Source organism: Halichoeres trimaculatus, unplaced genomic scaffold, assembly GCF_033239565.1.
Source record: "Halichoeres trimaculatus isolate MK-OKI-2021-1 unplaced genomic scaffold, fHalTri1.1 fHalTri1_scaffold_9, whole genome shotgun sequence".
NCBI classification, from domain to species: Eukaryota; Metazoa; Chordata; class Actinopteri; order Labriformes; family Labridae; genus Halichoeres; species Halichoeres trimaculatus.
Genome location: NW_027437188.1, coordinates 15,666,316 through 15,692,533, shown reverse-complemented (window position 1 = coordinate 15,692,533; position 26,218 = coordinate 15,666,316). Strand labels below are relative to the sequence as shown.

The 26,218-nt window shown below is 40.5% G+C and overlaps 1 protein-coding gene across 1 annotated transcript in view; it reads left to right on the top strand.

Moving 5' to 3' along the window:
* The window catches only part of LOC141798463 (uncharacterized), a 31,628-nt gene extending 5,669 nt beyond the window's left edge, over positions 1-25,959 (top strand). Inside the window, exons 12-51 of the mRNA XM_074680425.1 lie at positions 58-279; positions 630-809; positions 920-1,111; positions 2,280-2,429; positions 2,560-2,663; positions 2,893-3,095; positions 5,749-5,969; positions 6,068-6,214; positions 6,365-6,529; positions 6,677-6,828; positions 8,218-8,386; positions 8,544-8,652; positions 9,122-9,258; positions 9,438-9,563; positions 10,117-10,296; positions 10,914-11,138; positions 11,293-11,419; positions 11,567-11,766; positions 11,864-12,079; positions 12,199-12,344; positions 12,951-13,078; positions 13,232-13,376; positions 15,195-15,327; positions 15,461-15,628; positions 15,720-15,846; positions 15,958-16,169; positions 16,237-16,399; positions 16,473-16,561; positions 18,710-18,870; positions 18,991-19,105; positions 19,630-19,811; positions 19,898-19,946; positions 20,032-20,178; positions 20,301-20,636; positions 20,790-20,887; positions 20,973-21,079; positions 21,170-21,249; positions 23,114-23,142; positions 23,240-23,371; positions 23,788-25,959. Of these exons, the coding sequence (XP_074536526.1) occupies positions 58-279; positions 630-809; positions 920-1,111; positions 2,280-2,429; positions 2,560-2,663; positions 2,893-3,095; positions 5,749-5,969; positions 6,068-6,214; positions 6,365-6,529; positions 6,677-6,828; positions 8,218-8,386; positions 8,544-8,652; positions 9,122-9,258; positions 9,438-9,563; positions 10,117-10,296; positions 10,914-11,138; positions 11,293-11,419; positions 11,567-11,766; positions 11,864-12,079; positions 12,199-12,344; positions 12,951-13,078; positions 13,232-13,376; positions 15,195-15,327; positions 15,461-15,628; positions 15,720-15,846; positions 15,958-16,169; positions 16,237-16,399; positions 16,473-16,561; positions 18,710-18,870; positions 18,991-19,105; positions 19,630-19,811; positions 19,898-19,946; positions 20,032-20,178; positions 20,301-20,636; positions 20,790-20,887; positions 20,973-21,079; positions 21,170-21,249; positions 23,114-23,142; positions 23,240-23,371; positions 23,788-24,285 (6,470 nt within the window). The 3' untranslated portion in view covers positions 24,286-25,959. The remainder of the gene's footprint in view (positions 1-57; positions 280-629; positions 810-919; positions 1,112-2,279; positions 2,430-2,559; positions 2,664-2,892; positions 3,096-5,748; positions 5,970-6,067; positions 6,215-6,364; positions 6,530-6,676; positions 6,829-8,217; positions 8,387-8,543; positions 8,653-9,121; positions 9,259-9,437; positions 9,564-10,116; positions 10,297-10,913; positions 11,139-11,292; positions 11,420-11,566; positions 11,767-11,863; positions 12,080-12,198; positions 12,345-12,950; positions 13,079-13,231; positions 13,377-15,194; positions 15,328-15,460; positions 15,629-15,719; positions 15,847-15,957; positions 16,170-16,236; positions 16,400-16,472; positions 16,562-18,709; positions 18,871-18,990; positions 19,106-19,629; positions 19,812-19,897; positions 19,947-20,031; positions 20,179-20,300; positions 20,637-20,789; positions 20,888-20,972; positions 21,080-21,169; positions 21,250-23,113; positions 23,143-23,239; positions 23,372-23,787) is intronic.
* The last annotated feature ends 259 nt before the right edge of the window (positions 25,960-26,218 follow it).

Here is a 26,218-nt window from a genome sequence, read left to right as displayed (position 1 = left end):
CTTTAATTTCTCATGCCCTTTCTGAAGACGTTTTCCCTCTTTATGTGTCTTTGCCAGGATGGTTCCAGGATTTATCAGGACAGAAAGAATGTCATCCTTGTCCTCCTGGGTTCCTCTGCAGGTCCCTGGGTCCCACTTTCACCAGGGGGGGCTCTGCAGGGGACTCCAGTCCAGTGCCTTGCCCTGCTGGCTATGTTTGTCCCAGAGAGAGTCTCGGGAGTCAGCCTGTGCCCTGCCCCAGAGGCACCTACAGCCTGAGACAAGGTCTCACTACCATAGGTAATAAATAAGAGCATTTTATAGCCTTCAAGAAGTAATGAATAAATTCATTTTTATGATGGTTTTTAGAACTCCAAAGGGCCTTATGAAACCAGAAATTGTTTAAATCTGGTTCTACTTCAAACATGAAAAATAATTAATGTGCAATAATCTCATCTGCCTACACACAATCAAATAAAAAAAAAATCTACTCACCTAATATTTGCTTTGACATAATCATTATTTCACTTAAATTTCCAAAGACCACTGCAGTGTGTGAGTGTTCCAGAGACACAGTGATTGATCTCACCTGGCAGGTAGCTTGTTTTGCTGTTTGGACTGAGGTCAAAGTTGTCAATCTGTGTTTGCAGGTGAGTGCCTCCTGTGTCCAGCGGGTCAGTTTTGTGGGTCTGAAGGTCTGGTTGAGCCTTCAGGAGCTTGTGCAGCTGGCTTCCTCTGTCTGATGGGTGCCACCGTGCCAAACCCAACTGACAACAGAACCGGATCTTTGTGCCCACCTGGAGTTTTCTGCCAACAAGGCTTAAGAGCAGGTGGCTAGAAGATAATGTTAAGTCTTTGGATGAGTTTCTCAATTGATAAATTTTTTTGTTCTTACTGAAACAACACATTTTGATCGTGCGGTTTTCCTTCTTTCCTCCAGGTGACTGCTGGGCCGGGTTTCACTGCAGCTGGGGCTCAAGCAGACCGGACGAGGTTTTGTGCCCAGCTGGTTTCTTCTGCCCTTCTGGAACACCGTTCCCTGTGCCGTGTCCTTTAGGAACATTTAGCTCAGAAACAGGCAGCACACACCAAGAAAACTGCGCCACCTGTACGCCTGGATACTACTGTCCAGGTGTAGTGATATTTCCTGCTAAAAGAGCAAGGCAATTTTCCACGACAGCCACACAGAGAGGATACACCTGGAAGGTAGTAGTTGTAATTTGTTTTCCAGCTGTAGTCACAGCCAGGACAGGTTGTTTTTACAGCCATGGTCACAGTAGTGTCAGAAGGACATGGGTTCAAGCAGAAGAGCTGACTAGAGCAAGGATATTAGCCACTAAACGTTTGCTTTTTCTTAAGGGCAGCAAATAACTGTTTTTCAGAGGAGATTGTCCAAAGTTATTCAGGAGAGGACAGTTTTTCTAGTCAAAGCAAAGCTGATCAATCAATCAAAGTTTATTTATATAGTACAGTTCATACAAAGTCAATTGGAGCTCAAAGTGCTTTACATAAAGACAAAAGATTGACAAATAATAAATATATATATTTGTATATATATATAAATACATATACACACACACACACACACACTCACACTTACATAAATAATGACAATAATACCACTAAGTAGTATACCACTGTAGCTGTAACGAATGGTTAGTAGGATGTCAAAAGGATTTGGAGACAAATGCACATCACAGAAGCTCAATTAAATGATAAAATTTATACCAACAGATACATTTGAGAGAAAAGCAACAAAACTAAAAGACATCCAAGAGAGTAAAGAATACAGAAAAACATCTAAATAAGACACTTAAATTATATTCAAACCAAATAAAAGTATATTAAAAGGTTAAAATTAAACCTAAAATAATTCAATTTAAAATGATCAGAACTATATCAAAATGTATAGGCAAATAATAAAAATGGAATCAATTATCAGACAATAAAATACTCAACTAAAAATGTAATGATAAGAGTTGATACTCAAAAATAAATAATTGTAATAAAACTCTACATAAAAGCAAGACGAAGTGAGCTTATAAGTCACGTTTAAAAATTTCTACATTTGCAGCAACACTTGCAGCTTGATGTACCTTTATATAAATTGGGAACAGCTTATTGAAGTTGCACCTGTTTCTGTCTCTGCCAATCTAATTGATAACTGATTTCATATTGTCAGAATCCACTTCTTCAATTATGCAGCTCAAGCCTATCTCTTCAGAGTTAATGACCTTCTAACGTTGTGAAAATGCTGTCTATTTTATCTGCATTAAACATTTCTCTGTGAAATTGCTCAGTTGAAGGTGCCGTGCAGCCCACACTGTGCCCCGTCGGATACTATTGCCCTGCAGGACTGACTCAGGGACTCCAGTTTCCCTGCCCACCTGGTACTTTGCAGAACCAGCTGGGAGCCTCTGGTCCTGAGGCCTGTCTGCTGTGCCCTGCCGGTACCAGAAGGATAAATTCATTGTTCTACATTAACAGAATTTACCTGAATTATACCTATAAAACCACTGTGACACATTAAAAACACTGAAATGTAACCATTAAACAATTTATCCACTCTTCTCTCTGCAGGGACCTTCTGCTCTCAGTCTGGTCTGTCAACACCGACAGGAGTTTGTGAGGCAGGATACTTCTGTCCTGCTGGATCCACAAGTCCAAACTCCACCGAATATCAGGTGTGCTTTAATCATAAATAGTCCTTGTTGGTGTGTTTATGCATTATGCTGGCTGCTCAGTAGTTGGTAAGTAGGCCTGACCATTTTTTCCTGTCCTCTCTCATCAGTTAGCCTTTGAGATTACAGTGTTTCCACTGCGATAAACATTTCAGTCTCTGGTGTCCTGAAGGTTTTTAATTACTTTTTTTCACTAATGTCATCATGTTTATATTTTCTTACATGGTTTTAGGGAAATTCCACCAGAAGTCATCTTTGTCCTTCTGGACACTTTTGCCCCCCTGGCACAGGCTACCCACTCCCCTGTCCCACAGGCTCCCTGTCCATCTCCAGAGGCCTGAAGAAAGAGGACGACTGTCCACCCTGCCCTCCTGGATTGTTTTGTGACATGCCTGCAATGAAAGAGCCCTCAGATGCTCTCCCATGCCATGCTGGGTAAGCACTTATGTGCTTTTGCAGTTTTTAATCACTGGGTTTAAACTTCTACTCTTTTTGCTTTCACACTGTGTTGTTTACATTGTTCACTTGACTGTTTTGGTCTCGCTAGAAGGACAGACATCAGGATTTTTTTTTTCTTTCAAACCAAAGAGAGAATGTTTCTTTCACGTCACTACTCCACTCTTTTAAGCAGCTCTCACCTTGTTGTATCAAGCAACTATTTCGATGCTCAAAATCAGTCAAAAGCAATTTCGCACACCCCCACACACACACAAACACACACACACAAACACACACACACACACACACACACACATGCTACAAAATGAGACACATGATTAAAGACAGCAGATGCTTTTACTGGAGTGTCTCTTGAGTCTCAGCAGGAGAAGGAGCAGGTGCGTTCAGCTGGACAAAATTTATAATTAAAGCACTTTGCTTACTCGTACATCAAGTTACAGATACGCTCTGCAATAAAATGACAGAGCAAAACCCATTTAAAAGCACCTGTGGCACCTAAGTGTCTGGCAATAGTTCAGAGTTTGCATATACTCCATTGAGAAAATAAAAGTAAGAACGTCTTTGAAGAATTTAATCATAGAGGACAGACTTTTTACTTGAAAAATGTTTTATTTATCTCATATTAAGGATGCAATGAGGAGGATCTGTTTCAATTGGACTGCCTCGCTCTCATGCACGCTGTCGTAAATTACTTTTAACAAGGCGTGTGTTTTGGAATTAAATGAAGATCGGATCCAAACAAATTTACTTTGTTAGAGGCAACTTTTCACTTGATATAACGTGATGAGGTGAGGTACTTATCAGTACAGTTATGTATCAATACAGTTTGAAACATGACATTAAGCAAACATTGTAGTAGCTGGCTATTTGTAGCAACATTGGCGGCAGGTGCTCTGACGTATCTGTAAGCTAACGTGACAAGAAGTAAATGCTGTCAGTTTGTAAGTAGTTTTTATGTCTCTATTCAGCGCTGCTCATAGGGCTGTTGTGGACATTATCACAAACAGATTAGTTCTGTGTTTTAAACTTTAGCTTGGGCTGTATCATTCTCCTTTTTAGCTTTCTTCTGCTCTTCTGTTCTTTTTCTGTCTGACAGTCCAGCTCCTGTGCCCACCATCACTAAAAAGTTAATCATAGAAATTGTTTTTAGCAAAAAAAACACAGATCTCTCCTCTCACTAATAGGGACGTCCCGATTTAATCACGTGATTGGAATCAGGGCTGATCACATCATTTTTTAACGGTCGTAGATCGGGGAGGGGGAATCCCAAACAGCCTGGAGCCTAAGTTCTTGTTTTTAATTAAAACATGTACAATAGCACATCATCATTCATTTTAGAATATAACTTTATTTGTCATTATAAAAAGTACAGCGAAATTGCAAACAAGGAAATTGCAACCTCATTGTCACACACATACAAGGTAATCTTGTGGTGCACCACTGAGAAGCTTTATTTTTATTTTGTTGATCCAATGCTGCACTAAGTGGAGAAAAAAAGCTATATCCATGTTGGATAGAATGATACCTTCATCTAAATGAAATTTAAAAAAATCAAAGGACAACTTGTAGGAGTTTTTTTTCTTTTCTTTTTTCTTAATGCTTTGCTGAAAGATCGGATCGGGAAATATTGGGATTGGCAGATACTCATAATAAAAAAAATCAGAATCAGATTGGGAGCAAAAAAACATGATCGCGACATCCCTACTCACTAATAAACTTTGTCAGCTGGCGCAATGTTGCAATAGAGACCTAGGCATGCCGTGAATAAATCCTGTCCTGTTCAACCCACTCAGGAGGCTATGAAGTAAAATTTCAAATAACCTGCAACCAGTAAAATTAGCACTGATCATCTTATTTTAGAGTGTGGATTACAATCAGGCATATATATAGAAGGGAGACTTTTTCAAGATCACTTAGAAACCCCCCCCCAGCCCCTTTAATCATTGGTATTTGTAATAGAACTAAAATTTTGAACTTAATTATCTGACTGTCAACATCATTGGATTATTATCTCCGTAATGGTTTCTAATTTCTTAAGTTAAAGTTTACAGTAGCAAAGCCTGATCTGATGAGACATCGACAAGACTTAAATCCTTTCATAGATTATTTGAGTTCTTCAGGTTGTGAAGTGTTTTTTTTGTCTTGCACATCTCACAGGTAGTCGATTAAATTAACAGTGGGGGCTCCTGAAGTCTTGATCCATAACCTCATTCCTGGTTCATCAACTTTCCTTTCTTTTTTAACTCTTGGTTAGTACTACTGACCAGTACAAACAGGGAATAATCCTCAAGAGCTGGAGTATTGAGGATTCTTTAAGTTCAGTTATCTGACCATCATAGTTTGGCTTTTTTCAATGTGTCTCACATCCCCACCCTCTCTAATTTTCCTGCTTTTAATACATCAACTTAAGGCACAACATGCCCTCCCCTGACACGTGCTATTGTGCCAAGAAAATGAGTGTTATTTACTCCATATGCTTGATACAATTTTACAGCTGAACGGTGCATGCATGTGAAAATACAGTCAGTGTAAACATATTTTTGTTAGCGACAAATTTTTCGACCTCTCTTCTAGCAGTTTCTGGTAAGTTCTGTGACATGAAATCAGCTTTCACTGTTTTTGCCCAAAGGTATGTTTGCTCGGGTGGCAGCTCCAGTCCTACTCCAACTGCTGGTTCCCATGGCTACCTCTGCCCTGCCGGCCATAGTTGTCTTGTTGGCTCAGCAAATGAGCTGCCCTGTGAGCCTGGCACTTACAATCCTGCTCCAGGAGCTGCTCACTGCTTATCATGCCCCAAAGGGAGCATGTGTCCCTCCTCAGCCACTCAAGAGCCCTTGATTTGCCCAGCCGGTGAGAGTAAAAAAATAAACTTAGTGTTTTCAGCATGAGTCACGTCTGTTTTAAACTATCCTGTGGTGATAAAATTGATTTATGGACACTCTTTCCAGGTCATTTTTGTCCTATTGGAACAGCCCTGCCTCAGCCCTGTCCTTCTGGGGCTTTCAGCAACCAAACAGGAGGTCACTCACCGTCTGTCTGCAGGCCCTGTCCCTCTGGAGTCTACTGCAGTTCATATGGAGCCTCAGCGCCACAAGGTGTCCTCACTCATAGATGCTTTTTGGAAACAACCTTTAAAGCTAAATGTACAGCCTATTTAGCACAATGAAATATAAAAAAAAACAGTTTGTTTGATGTTAAAATTTTATTGTGCAAAAAAACTATTTGTCTCTTTGATTATTCTCCAGGCCCCTGTTTCCAGGGTTATCTTTGCCAAGGTGGCGCTGTGGAGCCCACACCACAGAGCTCTGAAAATTACCCCAGGAATGGGCCTTGCCCTGTGGGCCACTACTGTTCAGCAGGGAGCCTCTCACCAGTTCCCTGCCCTCTTGGCAGCATTCGCAACAGCACTGGTACACTGCTGTCAGAACTGATCATGTTATGGATTGTTTTTACTCTCATGTCTTGACATTGTAAAAATTCCTGATTATTATTATCATTATTAAATGTTGGGTCTGCATCGCTGCATCTGTACAATCACTATTGTTATGTTGTCGTAGGAGGTGTGTCCATAGAGAGCTGCTCTGCCTGTCCTGCTGGTCACTACTGCTCCACCGAGGGTCTGTCCAGCCCCAGTGGCCCCTGTGCTGCTGGTTTCTACTGCCCTTATGACTTCTCTTCAACCACTCCATATGCCTTTCTCTGTCCAAAGGCAAGGGTTGTTTGGATACTCTTTGTTCTGAGTCTTTTATGGTCATTAAAGGGGCTGTGAGGAGTTTCTAAGTGATCTTGCAAAAGTCTCTCTTCTAGATATATGCCTGATTGTAATCCACACTTTAAGATGATATTATCAGCGCCAGTATTATAGGCTAAAGGTTATTTAAAAATGCTACTTCTTAGCTTCTCAATCAGGTGATGATTTACGGCACGTCTAGGTCTCTATGGCAACATCGCGCCGGCTGATGAAGTTTATTAGTGAGAAGAGAGATCTGTTTTTTTCTCTGCTGAAAACGATTTCTGTGATCAATTTTGTAGTAATGGTGGAAACAGGAGCCTAAGTGTTTGACAGAAAAAGGACAGAAGAGCAGAAGAAAGCTCAATGGGAGAATGACGGGAGGCTAAAACAGGGACTAAACAACCCACATGCAGCAGTTATTCTGCAGTGGTCTGTCAAGAGTATCAATAAAATGAAGAGTGAGATTACGTTAACTCTGCTTGGTTGATGACTGGCAGGACATAACCAGGATTCACCAATACACATTATGAGCATAACTTGGAGCACCGGGCTGCCAGCTGTGCTAAATATAGACAGCTACTAAACTAAGTAAAAACTGACATTGTTTTTTTTGTTGTCACATTAGCCTACAGATACGTTGGAGCACTGGGCTGCCGATAGCGCTACATATAGCTGACTACTTCAACGCTTTCTTTTTTTTGGAACTTAATTTTTATTTGACACCTATATTCTCATACATAACTGTCATTTAGAAGATGCTTTCACACTCAACAGCAATAATACAGACAATACACAAAATCATTTCTAGATTTTCCATAATATTCCTTAGTTTTTTTTCCAGAAGTTCATCTTACAGTTCTCAGTTTGACCTACTTAATAATCATTTCATTACATGATGAACCTAAGTAGTCATCCCAATCTGAACAAGTGTATTTAAGACTAATGTCAGTAAATGAAAATGAATGAGATAATACCTGAAAATAAATACATACATAAACTAAAATTGAGGGGGGGAAAAAAGAAAAAAAAAAGAGGAAAGAAATAAAAAATAATTATAGAGGTATCTAGAATCCATATATTGTTTGAATTACTGAAGACCATTTGTCATAAAACCTTTCAGTTTTCCCCTGTAGCTTTGCTGTATTCAACGCTTTCTTGATGTCACGTTTCAAACAGGAGTGCTCCGTAACTGTACTGATAAATACTTTAGCTTGGCGCGTTGTATCCAGTAAAAAGTTGCCTTGAACAAAGAAAATTTGTATTGATCTGATCTCCATTTAATTCCAAAAAACACACACTTTTTTAATCCTATATTGTGTTCTTCAAGTATCCTGAAGCTCTATATCTATATCTTCCCTATTGTAGGGACACTACTGTCCACAGAGCTCTGCCCTGGCTCTGCCTTGTCCAACAGGGGAATACCAGCCAAACGCAGGCTCAGATAGCTGCATACCATGTCGCCCTGGATTCTACTGTGAGGAGGCCATAGTGGGAGAGCCATGGCCCTGCCCCCCACACTCATTCTGTCCTGCAGGTACTCTTAAAAGTTACAACTCTGACTACTGGTAGTGACAACTTTAATTTAATTTACTCATTACCATATGAAAGAAAAAAGGTATTGAATTATTATCCTTTTGGTACTTTATTCAATAGAGTGTAAACAGTCTGTGTTCTGCTGCATCTCTTCACAGGTACAATGGTGCCTCAGCCTTGCCCCAATGGGACTTATACTCATTCAAATCAGGGAGGGCTTCAAGAAGAGAGAGAGTGTTTACCCTGCCCTCCAGGGAGGTTCTGCAGGTATTCTGTATGCTTTCAAAAGCTTTTATATTTGTTATTTTATATTTCTCTCCCACACTAAGCATGCACTGATATACAAAGCAATGCAAATTAGCCCAAGTGCATCCTGCATGAGTGTTTACACATACAGGCTCATGCTCAGAGGCAAACACACACACCTCTGTTTTAATTATATTCATAATTAGTGGGTGCAGGCGTGTTTCATGTTGAGGAGCTACGGTTCATCAAGCAGCCAAATTAACACCTTTATATGCATGAATATAATGAATGAAGATATGAGGTGAAAATGTTGGGAATTATGTAATCATTGTCCTGTTTATCTAATGAACCGAGCATTTTAGTGTCTTCTGTGGTCTAACAGTTTTGTGTGTGTGTGTGTGTGTAAAAGTGTTGCTTGTGTGTAAGGTGTGTGCTGTGGTCTTGTGGAAAATCATACAATCTTTTTTTTTTTTTTTTTTTTGTTACAAAGGGCTGGAAGGATCAAGGGTCTGTGTGCTGCAGGGTATCTTTGCATGTCTGGGAGTGCAGAGTACACCCCTCAGACACCAGTGTTTAACCTCACAGAGTGCGAGTGGGGCATGCAGTGTGCTGGACCATGTCCTCCAGGTACAGGTTATTAAGCAACCACAGAAAAATATGAAAATCAAAAACATTCACTTTGTAACTCTTTTCTTAAAGTCTTTGACTCTTGAGATAAGCTCTCTTAAACTTTTTAACAAGCACACTTATTATTATCTTTTAAGTAAAGAATGTTTTTTTTATGCCAAGAAGTATTTCTCTTGCAGGTTTTTTCTGCCCTGAGGGTGCAGAGGAGGCTCAGTCGTGTCCTGTAAACACTATCAGAGTCTCCCCAGGTGGTGCCAGCCTGCAGGACTGCTTATTCTGCCCACCTCAGCATTGGTGTAGACCTGGTATGATCCGATAATGGACTTGAAAGTTGGAAGCAGCGACTGTCAGGCTTTTGAGGTCAAAGATATTTGTGAGAGGTGATGAAAAGGAATAGCCAAGTTTTAGATAACCAAGTTAGCTCAAAATGTTTTTTGAGATTCAAAGAGAAAATCAAAAAGAGAGAGAAACCTTCTTCTGGAGCCTTAATGAGGAATTTAAGACCCATCCACATGAAATATTTAGCTTTTATGGCTTTTACTTGCTGCCTCACAAAGTAGTTAAATGCGCTCATATCAAGTCTAATGTGTTTTTTGGTATTTGCCGAAAGTAGTGAGAACAGACTTGAAACCACCAGCAGAAAATATGAAATATTTTTTTATTCATTTAAGCCCAGGCTTATGTAAGGTTAGGGTGTCAAAAATGTAGCCAGAGGGTTGTACTCATTAAGCCCCTCAGTAATCAATAAAGTATCAAATTAAATGGCTGAACAGATACGCAAGAAATTTGTTAATTGCAGCATGAATCTTGCTTCAGTCTCCTCTTTCCTCTAAAGTTTGAGCATGTGTCTGTTCACAGGAGACCCACTGCTTCATCTGTGTCCTGCTGGTCATTACTGTGATAGTCTGCCGGGCAGTGATTTCACCAGAGGGTCAGGACCCAGGCCTTGTCCTCTGTACAGCTATCGAGCCTCCCCTGGAGCAGGCAGCAAGGGTGACTGCTTACCATGCCCTCCTGGTTCCTTCTGTAACAGCACAGGTCTGATAATCTGCAGCTCTCAGTCACACCACAGAAAACTCATTACAAGGGTTATTCATGAAAATCTAACTGTAACTCTGTTAGATTTCCCTGCTAATGCCTCTCTGGTGGTTTGAAAATTAAATTCACAAGGACTGTTTGGAGAAAAATGTCCTGCTAGGTTGTATTAATTTCAGTTTGTATGAGACTATTATAATAGTGCCTGAGTCTGGGGCTGTGATAAGAGTGAAGGAGGTGATAAAAAGAACTTTTGATGCCTCAGGCTGTGGTGGAGATTGAAAAGAAAGTCACATTGTATGCTTTAAAAAGTTTTAAAATGATCATCGTCTTACTGTATCTGGTGGTTTGATCTCAGCAGATGGTTTTTACTCCTCTTCTTTGTCTGGTTCTTTGTGAACAACAACTAAAGCTTAGACGTTAAATTAAATATTTATACACATAACATAATATTTTATGTGTTGAAATAATTTCAGTTGGTTTTATGGCTCCGACATTTTTATGTAATGTTTCTCAAGTGTGTGTAAGTGTGTGAATGATGACGCAGCATATTTATTCCTCCTTGGGTTGCAGTTTGGGAAGAAATTAATCAGTTTCTTGATAAGCTGTTACATTTCCAGGACTCACAGACTACTCCAGCAGCCCCTGCCCACCTGGTTTCTGGTGCACTGGAACAGGACCTCCCATCCTCTGCCCTGCAGGCACCAAGAGGCCCCTACCTGGAGCTGCTGCACTTAATCAGTGTGAGCCATGCACAGGAGGGACTTTCTGCCCAGATCCTCGGCTTACAGGAAAGCCCAACGTGGAGGGGATCCCCTGCAGGGCTTCATATCAGTGTCCTACGGGTGGGTTCTCTAAGCACTTTTCACAGTGGTGGTAGCTTAGTAGATTAAATATGGCATGAGATTACTTCTTCGCTCTACTCTAATATACAGTATGCTTCTCTCCCTGAGGGTGGTAATGAAGTTCTGCTGTAATGAGTTTTTGGTCATGCTCCAGGTGCAGTCTCAGAGATGCCGTGCAAAGCGGGCTCATACTGTGGACCTCAGACAGCTGAGCCTCCTGTCTGTCCTGAGGGCTATTTTTGTCCAGAGAGATCCCTGTCCTATCATGACCCAAAACAGCTGTAAGTTCATAAAGATCCAATACACTCAAACAAGGCATAAAAACACACATGTAGTTATTCAATGTGAGGCTAGCATTGTAATAATAGGATGTAACTGATCCATTGTTGGTAAAGCTCTATAAATAACCATGTAACTCTGCCGCACAGTTGCCCATTCCCTTACTACTGCCCAGCAAACAGCTCGGGTATGAAGTCTTGTGAGGGGGGATCTATGCCTGTCAATACCAGTGGGCTCAGGGGATCTGAAAGCAGCAGCTGTCGGATATGTGAGGGGGGCACGTATCGTCCTTACCTCTCCCCCATCCTACACTGCTCTAAATGTCCTGCAGGATACTTTTGCCCATCAGGTACATGACTGACCACCAAGTTTCAGCTCATGAGTCAGTATTTATCATTTCATGTCACATGGATCCATATAAAAAAGAACTGATGTTAACAACACAGGTACAAACCACTACGAGGGTAATGCTTGCCCTGTTGGTTACGTCTGTCCCACTGGGACCACCCAACCAATCGCCTGCCCACCTGGATTCTTTGGTAACGTCACTCATGCTGAAACAGTAATGGGTGGCTGTCACCCATGCCCAGCTGGCACCTTTAGCCACCTACCTGCTCAGAAGGCCTGCTTCCCCTGTGGCAGCTCCTCAACCTCAGAAACAGGTTTCTTCCTTGAAGTTATCAGCTATTCTGATGATTTGATTTTTTTAATCTGAGAATTTTATAAAGATTTATTTTCATATTAACAGGAAAACTTCTCTGTTGTTCTGTTTGTTCCTCAGGTTCATCATCTTGTACCTGCATTGGTAAAAACCGTGCATTCCAGCACTCTGATGGTTCATGTTTGTGCAGAACTGGTTTTATCTTCTACAATGAACTAGATTTCAAAAGCTCCACCTCTGACAGTGAGTTTGACTGCCAGCCTGAGGTGAGGAGAAGATAAAAAAAAATCTCTTCTTTTTATGACTGAATTTGTAATTATTTTGGTCTAGAAACATTTCATAGGCTTACAGTATTCAACATGTTCTAGCTGATCAAAGTTTTGCAAGTATGATGCTTTTGTGTGCAATTGCATGGCTTATGATTGCTTTCCTTCAAAGTAAAAATTTGAACATAGAAGTTGTGTTCAACCGCCAGCTGTAAAAAATATCTGATGTTGAAGTTTGCATAAAAATGTGGACAAACCCTTGCAGCCCTGAGGGTTGACCACCGCACACAGACCATCAATCATTAGAAAACCTGGTCTCCCAACAACCTGTAAAAAAATGTTTCCTTCATTTTTTGAAGGCTTTTGAAATGTGACACACAGTGAAGTACCCTGGTGCATGTTTTCAATCATGTATGATGTAATTATCTGCAAGGACTGAGTGTTTGAACTATTTCTTATATGTTAGATTGATATCTGTGTGTATGTGTGTGTGTGTGTGTGTGTGTGTGTGTGTGTGTGTGTGTGTGTGTGTGTGTGTGTGTGTGTGTGTGTGTGTGTGTGTGTGTGTGTGTGTGTGTGTGTGTGTGTGTGTGTGTGTGTCTTAAGGTAAACAAACGATGTTCCACAGGACAGGTACGTTTGGCAGCATCCAGAGACTGTGTAACACCCTCCCTCCACTCCTGTAACGTCACCTGTGGATCACATGGAGGAACTCTGGATGTGGAGATGGGCATGTAAATATCACTTATAATTATCAGGTCAACTTTAAAACACATCTTTAATCCTTTTTTTTTCTAAATTAAAACCCTCTGTAGCAGAATGTGGAGAAGAGTCTGACATGCCGTCTTTGTTTGTCTTGTCTGCTCTGCCTGATTTGGATGCCAAAGCTGTCAGTGTGAGCGATATGTGTCAGCTGAGGAGCTTTGCAACACTTCCTGCCTTTCCCGGCTGCCTCAGCTCTCTGCTGAGATATTGACAGATGGAAACCTGGAGCTCAGCCTCAAAGAGAGAGACAGCATGGTGTGGGTCCGGGTAAGTGAGGATTGACTGGGTCTTGGGAAACTGAGGCTTTGCTGAACCTTACAAAATTATTGATTGTTGACAAAAAACTGACTTCGTTTCCAGAATAAATATGCATGCAAGTAAAAATAAACTGCAGCCTTATGATGAAAATAGGCTATACTCTTACATCTGTATGGCCCTGAATTATTACTTTGAAACGAGTAACTGAAATGAACAGGCACAGATGAAGAAATAAAGGTAATTTATTTAAACAACGTAAATGAAAACACACATCTACTAAACTGAAAAAAAATCCCAAAGCAGAGAAATTAAAAAACTTGTTTTTGCAAGCAAAATAAATAATTTTAGTACTATGTGAAATAATTAACACAGCAGTTTTACGTCAGTTGAAAACTATAAATGTATCTTTCGAGTATTTTTCGATTAATCACCCAGCACTACTCACTAGTTGTTTGCAGTTTGTTGAGTTTTTGTCATTTGGAAAATATAGTGGCTTTTTTTGTAGAGTTAACCTGTACTTATCTGTCAATTTCCTCAAAATATTCTTGTTTTTTACAATTTTGGTAACACTTTACTGTTGAGCTAAGCAAATTTCATATCACTTAGGTAATAATTAGGCAAAGTTTTTTCTTATTTCTTTGAAATTACCCCCGAAAGTTCATGAGAATTTGGTGAAAATAAGCACATAACTTTTGGACAGATTCTGTTTTGCAATGCGCCTGTACTATCAGTGTCTATCACTATCAGGTAAGGCCAATTTACAACCCCATTCTTGGTAAATTTCACATCTGAAGCCTTCAGTTGTATCATGTAAAACATTATAGGCCTAATCATAAAGATATATCATTTTGCATGTGATCTCAATCATGCATATCAACAAACTCTGTACTTAAGAACTTGTTGAAATTAGATAACAAATAGCTAACTATCGACTGCTTATTGGGGAATTCAATTATTCACTTAACATTTCAAAGGTAGTTATCAGCGAAAACAATTAACCTAACTTCTGTATGTCCTACTTCTCTGGAAATAGCAGAAATGTTAGGATACCTCTAAAAACATTTTGTGGTGGGTTGGGATTTAATTTCAAATAAATTATTTGTTAATCATCACCTTCTTACTTCGAAATATGAAGTAAATTTCAAAGAAACTGGAAAGAAAACCCTACCAATTGTGATTTTCATCCATCCATTTTCTTAACCGCTTATCCCGTTCAGGGTCGTGGGTGGCTGGAGCCTATCCCAGCTGTCAGTGGATGAGAGGCGTGGTACACCCCAGACTGGTCGCCAGCCAATCACAGGGCTGACACAGAGACAGACAACCATTCACGCACACACTCACACCTAGGGACAATTTAGAGTGCTCAATTAACCTGGTGAGCATGGTTTTGGACTGTGGGAGGAGAGAACATGCAAACTCCACACAGAAAAGCCCACCGGCCAAGCTGGGAATCGAACCGGTGACCTTCTTTCTGTGAGGCTGCAGTGCTGCCCGTTGTGCCCAAATTGTGACCTGCGACAATAAATTTGGACATTATTTTAAAGAAGTTATGTGCTAATTTCAAAGAAATGGGGAAAAAACTTTGTCTAATTATTAGTTGTTAGGACCAGAAAGGCGCAACTAACTAATCAGGAATGATCTTAACGTGTGTAATTTATGTATAACTATAATGAAAGTAAATCCATCATTACTGATCTGCTTTGGACTGTGTTGTCAGTTTTATTGAGGGGATCTCAAACAAATCTCAAACTTGTTTTAAATTTCTGTCATTTTGGCTTTAATTCATGCATGGCACTTTTAATTGAGCTTATGTCTGTTTATTTCCAGACTGTCATGAATGTTTTAGGGCCAGATATCCATGCCAAGAATATTGGTAAAATTTATTTGGTCCAGTTTGAGCCTGAAGGTGTGTTTGGTTGGATACCCACGCAGAAAGAACTTGTCTATCAGTTCCTGTCAGGTAATTTTCTTGTTCTTGTCACACTCTTTCATTTCAGCTGTGGTTTTCTTCTGTATCGAGTAACATTTCAAGAAATGAGTTTTTTGTTGCGTCTGAAACAGAAGTATGTTGACACCACTTTCTCTTGATTCAGAGCCATTACAGCTCCATAACATAAGACCTCGAGGGAAGAGAGAAACAAACCACGATGATGATAAGGATGCTGCGGCAGACTCAGGTGTCCTCCCTCGTATCCCCAACCCCATTGCCTGTCTGACCGCTGGCGACATGCTGATTTTCCATCTCACCATCAACCATACTGGTACCACAGATTATACAGACTTTTTACTGAATTTTGTTCAGCCATGACAGATTTATGTTGTTGAAATACTCATTTTGCTTCAATCACTCAGACCGCCACCAAAGCCACTTTCCAGTGTATCAAAAAGACCATCTGTTTAACAGCAACCCCAGCTGGGATTTTGGTGCCTTCAGGCGTCTGGGCATTCTCATGAAACAGACAAACTTCAACTCCACAAAGTAGTGTTGAGTCTACCCAACAAGAAGAAAATGTTTCATCATTTGAACTTCATCTTGTGACATTTAGTTCTCTTTTTCACACATCCTTTTCCTTCTTGTTTCTTCTCTCAGATTTGCCCATGTGTTTGCAGAGACAGGGAAGTATGTGTTTGCGGACAGTGCTGTTCCAGAGAGGAGTTTGGTGGTGGTGGTCAGTGAGGAAGGGACAGAGTGTGACCCACGGGTGTCTGTCTTCCAGCCTATGACACCTGCTCAGCTTGTGAAGCAGGGAGTCGTAAAGCAGCACAAGCTCAACCTGCTTCCTGACTGGGGAGTGATAGCAGGTGAGTATTTTATCAGCAGCACCGTAACAAGTCACCTCTTACTTTTAATCATGCAAGCTGTTTTTAGGGATCCTGAGCCTCCTGCTGGTCGTCGTAGTGGTTGTGACCACCACAGTGCTGGTTCTGCGGCCTGGTAAAGCAAAACTTGTCTCTCATTGGAAGATTAAACCAAAGTGGCGCAGTCTTGGGGAGCCCATCTGTCCAGTGGACTGTGTTTGCAGTGCAGAGAGGTATATACTGTCTATGTCCCAGCCCCTGCAGACTTATTTTTTTAATCATTTTGAATATGAATCTGTTTTTCAGCATTGCTGTCCCAAGCCAAGGTGGCTTCCTCGGTAGTAGAGGTGTAGGAGAGGGGGCAGAATCTGAGGAGCCCACTGTGACTAAAGGAGGTAAGAGGATATGCTCAAGCCAAACTTCAGAGCATGATTTTCTCCTTTGAAAAATGCAGAAAAAGTGATAATGACGGGACATTTTTCTTTAAAAAGTGCACATTAAAACCTCCAGGTGAGCCTCATGAGTGATTTTTCACATTTTATTCTGTTATACGCTGAAATAACCACAGTATCCCTGTGGTTATTTCAGCGTTTGTTTTACAGGGACAATGCATATTAATGGACATTTACAGTAAATATGCCAGAGTTAGCCAAAAGGCTAATTTTCATCTGTAGTCCCCGGCCAGATGTTAAAATGGGCAACCTAAAAAGCACAAGATGAAATAAAACAGAGCAGAATAAAAGAATGCAGAGTTAGTTATTAAAAAAAAAAAAAATACACCCTAAAGTTAAACAGTACTAGGATCTGAGAGAGAAGAAGAGAGAGACAGAGAGGGAGAGAAAGAGAAATAAAATAAAATAAAATAATTATAACACATAAGGGTAAATAACCACATATATGAAAGAGAGAGGAAGCTGCATAAAGTAAATTTCCAAATTATTCAAAGCATATAAAGAAACAACACAAAAACACAAAATACAAGGCCATGCAAGTAAGACATAAGGTATACAAAGGTACTGTTAACACAAGACAGATCTATATAAAAGTATATGATTATTAAAATAAAGCATGCATGACTGGGTTGAGCAGCAGAGGAAAGAGAAACAAAACCAAAAGTGCAACATAGCTCAGAAAAAAAAAAAAAAACACATACAGTCAGCTCTTGCATGCACAAGACAAATTTGTAGAAGGCAGACACGAGGTGGCAGGGACAGGGGTTTTAGTGCTGGCAGCTTTGATTTTTTATAAGCCACTGTTTTAAATAAGACCTGAATGACTGATATGTGTTGAGCTCTCTGACAATAGATGGTATGCTATTCCATTCTCGAGAGGCTTGGACAGAGAAAACTGACTGACTAAAAGTACTTTTTCGAAGAGGGATAATGCAGTCTCCTCTTGTGACTCCTCTTGTGTGATGGGAATTTGTTCTAAGACTGACAAAATCAGAAAGTGGTGGGGGAGCCATACCATGTGTGATTTTATAGACGAGACATGCATTTATGTGTTTTACCAAGTTTTCCCAGCTTAGAAGCTGCTTTTTCAGAATCTCACAATGATTAAATTGTTTTTGTTGTTTGTCAAAGACTTGAGTTACGACCCTGTAGCTGCAGGAGGAGCTCTTAAGGGCTGTATTAAGGTCAAGTTTTAACTTTATCATGTTTAACTTTTAAAAATGATCATGCACCAGCACAATCACTGGCAATATTCAAAATCATGGTTTTGTTTGGTGACATCATGTGGAAATAGCCGAAAGAAGCACAACAGAAAGTAGCATTATAAGTTTTGCAGGTTGATGTTTTGGTTGAATTGGTTTTAAAGTCTGATGATTTTGTCAAAATGTGTCCCATAGATGTAGAAAAAATGGACCAGGTTTCTTGACAAACAGCATGACCAACAATCTGACAGTAAAATCCACAGATGCTTTGTTGTTCTTCTAGCATAGATTTACATTTAATCAGTTATAATTGTCATTATTACAGTAACGAGTTAATATATCTGTCAAAACTTAATGCAAGCATGCGTTGGAAAAATCTTTCACTCAAACACTCTGTCAGTCTGATTGTTTTCCAGTGAACTATTTATTTTTCTAATGGGTGATGCTGAGAATAACTGTGAGGTAGAGCTGTCCCTAATGATTCTCACTTCATGCATTTGTTGCATTATTCATGCAGCCTGATAGGGAGCTTAAACGTCCATTGGCCTTCTCATTATGAAAGCATCACGCATGACCAGGTAGCAGTTAACAGACCTTCCCCAATATGATTGATGATAAAGAAAATAATGGCTCATATTACACTCTAATGACTTGTGCTGTTATCTCAAGCTCCCCCCGTTTGCCTACAAAATTCTAATCCAAGCACTTGTCATCCTCTGCATGCTGCATCCTTGTCTGTCATGGGTACTAAGGAGTAAAGTAAAAGAAGATTCTGGTTTCAACATGCAGCCCTTCATTTTAGTATTCATCTATCTGTAGGTTGGCGTGCTGACACGGCCCCTGTAGAATATTCTAAATGTGCATTATTGATAGCTTCTGCTTCCTGTAGGTCGTCTGTCAGGGCGCTGTGATTTGGAGGAGTTCAATGTGAAGACTCTGTATGACAAACTGGAGGATCAGAACCTCCACATAGCCTCACAACTTGCCCGCCACCGCAAGGACACGCAGGAATTTTACAGAAATATTTGTCAGCAGGCTGAAACCCTGAAGGTTGGTTTTGCTGCAGTGGAGTAAAGGCACACGATAACTGTCTCAATAAAAAACAAGGCCAAAGCCTGTATGCTCTGGTACTATGGGAAAGTTATTCTGTTTGCTTGTTTTTTCTCATAGAATATCTTTGAGAACATGGACATTAAAAAACTGAACCTGCTTAAGGAGCTGCTAGTACAACATGCTATCATGGAGAAACGGTCACACAGCACTGCTGGAGGAAGAGATGAGCAAGGTAAAGTTAACAATTATGATCTTTAATAGTTGGGAAGAAGCAAATCTTTCCAAAGCAATGATCACTGGACAGAGATAGTCAAGATTTAAAAACAACCAAACTGTTCATCAAAACCACGGCCAATAACAGGTTGCTTTGGATTTTCATATTAAGGGTTAAACGCGATGCTTTCTCTGGGTTCACAGCCCACATTAGGCCAAATAAGATGCAATACCCTGGCCGATGTTTTGAGCTTACAAGCTCTTTGCCCTTGATGTCAGTGCACAAAGCTAAGCTTAAGCTAACTAGCTGCTGGCTCCAGCTTGAAAGTGCCAGCACAGATATAAAAGAGGTCTTCATCTTACCCTCTGACACTCAGCTAGAAGATCAACAAATTACACTTCAGATACAGGACTACTCTCTCAACAGCATTATCCAGTTTTTCTTTTGTATTTATTTGGATTAAGTCTAAAGTTCCTGTCTCTGTAACATCACTGAAAGCTTTTTTTCCTCTGTTTCTTTTATCTCTTCATGCCATCACCCAGCTGAGGCTTTTGTAGAATTGCTTGGATCTGTTCTGAGGTCAGTGGAGGCTCTTTTATTCAGGCTGGGAGGGGACACTTGGCAGAACCAGGACTCGTCTGGTATGGCTTTCTGCCACACTAGTGCTGCAGAGGCAAGAGAGTGTGAGAGTCAAGCTAATGACACCAGCACCTGCTACACACAGGTAATGAGGTCTCACTTATTCTTTTTTGTGGAATTTCTTGAACCAATAAGGAGGGGACACGTTGTCTTTTTCAAAACTTTTCACAGTTTTTACCAACAAGTTTGACCAAAGCAGGAGTTCTTCCCAGTGTGTCAGGTAAAAAAATAATTCATGAAATTTTGTCATATTTTGAAGGAAATCTATATTTTATGCCATCCTGCTGAAGGTTTTTTTTTCCTAGTCCCTTTACAGAGCACAGCTCCTTGTCTGAGTGACCACGACCTGTGCAAGATGGTCAGCATATCGCCACTATTTAAGACCCTGCAGGAGATCCAACAGTCCTTACAGACCTTGACTGCTACTGAGCCTCCCCAGCATCTCCACAGTGGTGCAGAAATTTGATTTAAAGCCTCAAATATAACATCTCACAAGGAGAAATGCAAGGAATGTGACTTTAGGCTTTATTGAATATGATTCCCAAATGAAGAACTTTTTTTTTTATTTTTTCAGCAGCAGCAGAGCATTCTGTCCAGGACAACCATGATGGTCAACTTGTCCCCACTGCACTGGACAGCCTCTCACCTCAACACTCTGTGGTTTTCCTGTTTGGTTGCCAAGTGATGCAACTGCTTGAAAACTGTCCCCTATTCCCTTCTGTGCTTCTGCTCCTGGCCAAGTCTCTCCCTGTTTCTCCAGCTCGGTCTAACAAGACCCTGCTGGCCCATTGCTCAAGGGACTTTTATTTTGACGGAAACAATCAAATCCTTTATTTGTCAGAGGCAAAGCTGAAGCACGCGGGGCATTTTATCGCTACTATCCTGCAGTCCATGGCCCACATAGCATCGGGTAATCATAGAGAACTGTGCCATCCAGTTGTGCCATGCTTTTACTACAACTGTGCAGTGTAGTAAAGTAGAATAGCTCTGACAATCATCTTCAAAAGCACTGAGTGTGTAATCTTCTTTGGGAACAACATATCTGTTCTCTTTTTTTGTCTAGAATCCAAACCACAGAGCTTTATGCAAGCTCTCCACGAGGCCATTTCAGCTTTAAGCCTACAGCTGTTCAACTCTTCTTTCAAATGGAGCACAGCAGAGGTGTGTAAGTGCTATTTAAGCCTCACACATCCTCCTCATACTGCCCTGGTAGAGGTGGATAATTTTTTCTGCTTTATTTCTACAGTCAAAATTTGATGCTTCAGGGGGCCGGTGTGGTGCATTAGCTGAGGAATTTCTCAACATCAGATTTCCTAGCGAGCAACATTTCACTGAACATCTACTAGCCAAAAGGTTGGTGTGAAAGATTTAAAAAAAACAAACAGGATTTATAAAGTGTTAACTTTAAAATTTTATAACCGCAAGCCCTTTTCTTCAATGTAGACTTGAAAAATACAGATATTTCAAGTTCGAGCAGCTGATCTGGAACCTACAACAGAATTCAAATGAGGACACAAACAAAGGTAAGATTCATGCAACTGTTCTCCCCACGTCTATGATACGCAGTTTGACGGTCAACTAGACTCCGAATTAAAATGATGGAGTCAGGTTTCAGTTGATCTTTGATTTCAGGAGTGACAAACTATAACAAAGGAAATAATACATCAATTAGCAAGGTGCTATACCTGATGTCAAATAGTAAATCAACTTGCAAACAAATGTAGCATTAATGCTAAGCTAATGTAATAAAATCTACCCAGTTCTTCAGTCAAACAACTCCCAAAGATCACAAGAAGAGGATCCATTTCTCAGCTCAGCATTTATTCTGGTCACAGGTAAGGTTTACAGCGCTGGTCCCAAAACAATGAGCCCCGATATCTCGAAGCAATACAGTTTTATAACAATCATTGCTACGCCTACCAGAGGTTGAGTTAAACTAAACACCCAAGAGTAATTGGCCAAAAAATATGACTGACACCACTGTCTCAACCCACAGCTAGTGTCAGTTTTCAGAGAGATGTGCTATCAAAGTGTGTGACTGTTGAATCAGAGCATGGAGCTAGGAGACTGGGTGGAAGGTTACACAGGATCAAAGAGACCTCACAGACACATGCTGGAGACAAAAGCTAACCTTTTAGCTGCCAGAGAAACATACATCAACCCTGAACATAGCATGTGCCTAGATTAAAATGCTAAATTACATCAATTATTCTAAAAATATAAAACACTAATGCTAATTGTTAAGCTAGGTGCTAAAACCCATGCTAATTTAAGCTATTAATGAAAGTAAGTGGCATGCTAAGCTACATGCTAAATGCTAGCTAAATATATTAACTACGTACAACAATATGCAAGACAACCAAGCTGCAGGCCAACCAAGCTAAATGCTACATGCTAACCTAGACACAAGGCTAAACAGAACGCTCCAGAATAATACAACAATAAACTCACCTAACAGAACGTCTAACTAGCCACCTTGCAATCGTACAGATTAACAGACCCACAGTCTATGCGGTCTTGAGTGACATAAGTCACAGTTCAGCTTCACTAAAGAGTAGGCAGATGTGCTCTGAAGATGACAAAAGAGGAGAACCTCCAACTTCCTGGGGTTTTTTTTGTTTTTTTGTTTTTTATGGCGGTTACAACTTCATATTTACCGGAAAAATGTAACAGGAGTGTACAATGTTGTAAATCAATGAAAAAAAGAGAGGAAAAAAAGAAAATGTGACATTCTATTACTTCAAAGTCCTCAAGTGAAACTTTTCAGCCTCTAAAAACCTTTCAATGGGACACTATGTAGGACAACACAGTGTCTATATGGGAATGGTTACACATGCAACTGAAATGCAAGTTGATTTCCACTGCATGAAAAGAGCTAATGGAAAGAGATTACTATTGATTTTTTACAAAGAAAAATCTAATGAGGTCTAAGTAACCGTTTAATGTGAGAACTGTGTAATGCTTTCAAATCACAGCACCAGAGCCACTGATCTATACCAGTGTTTGTAAACCATCTTGTGAAACCCACTTTGCTAATGTCTCAGCGTACACTAATGAACAGATTGAAATGGGTTGTCAGACGCAAGATGAACATGTTTCCTGCTCTTTTCCAGTACAAGGATCCCAGTATGATTAAAGCGTTGGGAAAATCAATATTTCGCTTCTATTTTTCACCTTAAGAGCTTTTGTTTCACTGAGAATGAGGTTCAATATACACAGTGCATGACTTCAATAAGCACATATCAATGAGCACAGAGGTTACTCTAATCTCAGGGTGGTAGTGCTCTAACTTGATGCTTAATAATTCTCTTGTAGCATAGGCAGAGCTTCAGTTATACCATGTTTTTTTTATTCTGACTGATCAAAAGTCTTGTGTAAATCCTGCAGGTTTACCACCAAAAGGCACCCCAGTGCAGGTATCACTCAGTTACTCATTCAAAAATCTCCTTTATATCCTTTATATCAGTGAAATAGTTAACTTCCCCTCATTATTGTACCATTTCTCCCTCACAGATCTCCTGTGTTGAGGAAGAAATTGACCGTTTGAATGAGTCCTTCCTTCAGCTGAGCCTGCAGCTACAAAAGAGAGCCCAAATGAGCATGTGTCTGAAGGAGCGAGAGAACAGCACAGCCAGCCATCCTGAGGTAATACGCTGAAATATTACATTATACTTGTAATTACATAATAGAAGACCTATGTCAGAATGATAATGTAATTGTTTTGTGACAGCTTAAAAATGATCTCATTTTATGAGAATATCTACATACTGAGCTGTTTAGCTTGACTATTTCAGCAGCCAGGGTTTCATACATATAAATAACATATTACAAAAGAACATGCAGGCAATCAATCATTGTAATGTGTGTCCTTTATGATGATTTTTATTGTCCCATTCAGCTTTGACTGAAGAGGAAAATGTGCAAATAAGTATGCATGGATATAATGCCAGCTTTATTTGCATATTTACTGCATTGCCTTGGACTATGAGCATGAATTCATTCATTTCCATTACCGCACATCATCTACAATACATTCCCTCTCTGAATGACTCTTTCTGCAGAGCGCAACACCAACAAGCATGCCAAGCCTCAGTCGTAACGGAACAATCCTGCTGGAACTGAAGAGGCAATATGTATCCCAACGCCTCGACGAGCTCCAAGCCACATTAGGCCACATCAGACAGTGCCAGCAGCGTGACAGCAAGTCAGAAGATGGGACAAGAGGCTGGACACAAACAGACAGCAGCAGCACTCTGCAAGAGCCGAGACAGCAATATCCTGGCATCGATGGCTTCAGTCCTGCTGACAGTCAGCCACAGGGCAGTAGTCAGAGCCAACACATCATTGAGAGCAGAGGTCTTGGCCCATATACAACAGAGAGTCAGCTTTCTGAACAGCAGAGGAGTGAATCTTTACTAGATTGCAAAATGCTAGAGAGCCAGGATCAGCAGCGTCTGAAAGTCCCAGGAGGACAGTCTGCCGGTAGTCACATCACAATAGAAAACACAACTGAACACACCGACACTGACAGCAATGATCAGAAACTGAAACTAATGTAGACAAACACTGAGAAAGTTTATTTTACCATTATTGTTCAGTTTCTCTCCTTTGCCTTTAATCTACCATGTTCAAAAGCTTTGTTGAAAACATTTCTTCTTGTATGTTGAGGGACAACCTGAGCAGCCTCTGCCTTCATTTGAATATTTTTGAAACACATTGCTGTGTTCTGTCTAATTAGCTCTACTCTCAAATATGAGTCATTTCTGGCAAAAAGACCAACCTTGTCAGAATCTGTCGTGTTTTTTCCCACAGTTTTCTGGTCAGAAGTTAAAGCTCAGACCTCTTGTGCAGGCGCTGCTCATTAGCATATTCTAATGAAGACAATAAACTTTAGCTGAATGAACACAAGGTGACCCCTGTCTGTGGTACTCCACATTTACGGCAACCACTCATTTGTGTAGGGTGATGACCCTCACATCTTTATGAATATTTAGTATTAAACTGCAATTATTATTCTCCCTTTTTTCCGTCTTGCACACATGCAGGTTACAAGTTTTCCGTCTTCTGTCTTTTCATTTTAGGGAGTAATTACAAGCTAACAGGTGCCAAAGTCAAACTAAAAGTAGCTTCTTAACTTGAATTTCTGCTCATAAGAAGTCTACACTTCATGGCTTTGCTTTTATTGTGCTACAATGCTTCACCTGAAGCACTAGGTCCCAGGTCTTATAATAGAAAGTGAGTATTTCTACAGGGGGGCGATGAGCCAAATCAGAAGGTCAGACGGAACAAGTTTTCACTTACTATCAGTGTTAGCTCTGAGCTCTGTGCCAAGCCCCTCCGGCATTGAATCTGGCACAGCCCTGAAGCAGTGTGTGTTTGTTCACATGAGGGGTGTGGTTCAGTGGCTCCCTTAGATTATATGCCTTATCAATTAGATTAGCTGCTATGTGCCTGTGATCTGGCCTGTCACAGTGGGAGACAGCATCAAATTGCTCCATGCAGAGCTGCTCTGTTTGTGTGTAAACTTGTATATGGAGTCTCAGTGGTACTGCATTATGCTTGCTCTAGTTGTTTCAATCAACACAAGGTTTTTTTTTTTTTTTGGAACATGCCATGACAGAAAACACACATACTATGTGTTTGCAATGCTTGAACTCATCTGACAGTAGCCATTTTTGTTCTTGTTGGGATGGAACAGTTGCTTGCTACAGATGACTCAACCTTTTGCAACTCTTTGTTTTTCTTGCACACATTTCTGGACATGGCATAATCCTTTGTTACTGTACACTGCATCAGGAAAGCAGAGCCCAGGATATTCAGATCTACTCGGATCAAATGCAAGAGTTAATATAGATCATAGATGTAAAGAGAGATAAGTAGAGGCCACCCCATCTTTCCACTCTACAGCGTTTGTTGCTTTTACATCAAGCTGTACATGAGATTTACATCCCCCGGAGAGTCGCCAGCTCTCTGCATCCATAGCTGTATATTATCATGTTATAATCTTGAAATCCTCTCAAATCCTTGGAAATCTGCTCTCTACAGACACTTGTGCATATAACATAGGAGTAAACATACTCGCTCTGACCCACTTTTTTATACACACATGCATTAAACTGACACAGCCTCTTATATAAACAACTTGTTAACTCTGTGGATATGACCCCTGGAAGTCCTGACGTGAACACAGAAGACAGATGGAAATATATAATTTATAAACTCCTCCTTTGAAACGCATGATATTTTTAGTGCATAGGATAAGTCAAAAAACATTAGATGTCTTCATAGAAAGATGTGGGTTTGATGCTTCCTGTTGTCTCACAGAATCTGCGGGCTGTCTCTTAGCAGGCCTCCTGTAGTCACCATGGCACTACATTGCCGTTGCTATGGTTTCCCTATCTGCAGGATGTGGTTCAACCAGGCCTGCCATATTTAGTCTGCTCCTCTGAGCGCCAGCCTACTGCTGATGCTGACAGCAACACAAGAGTGCAC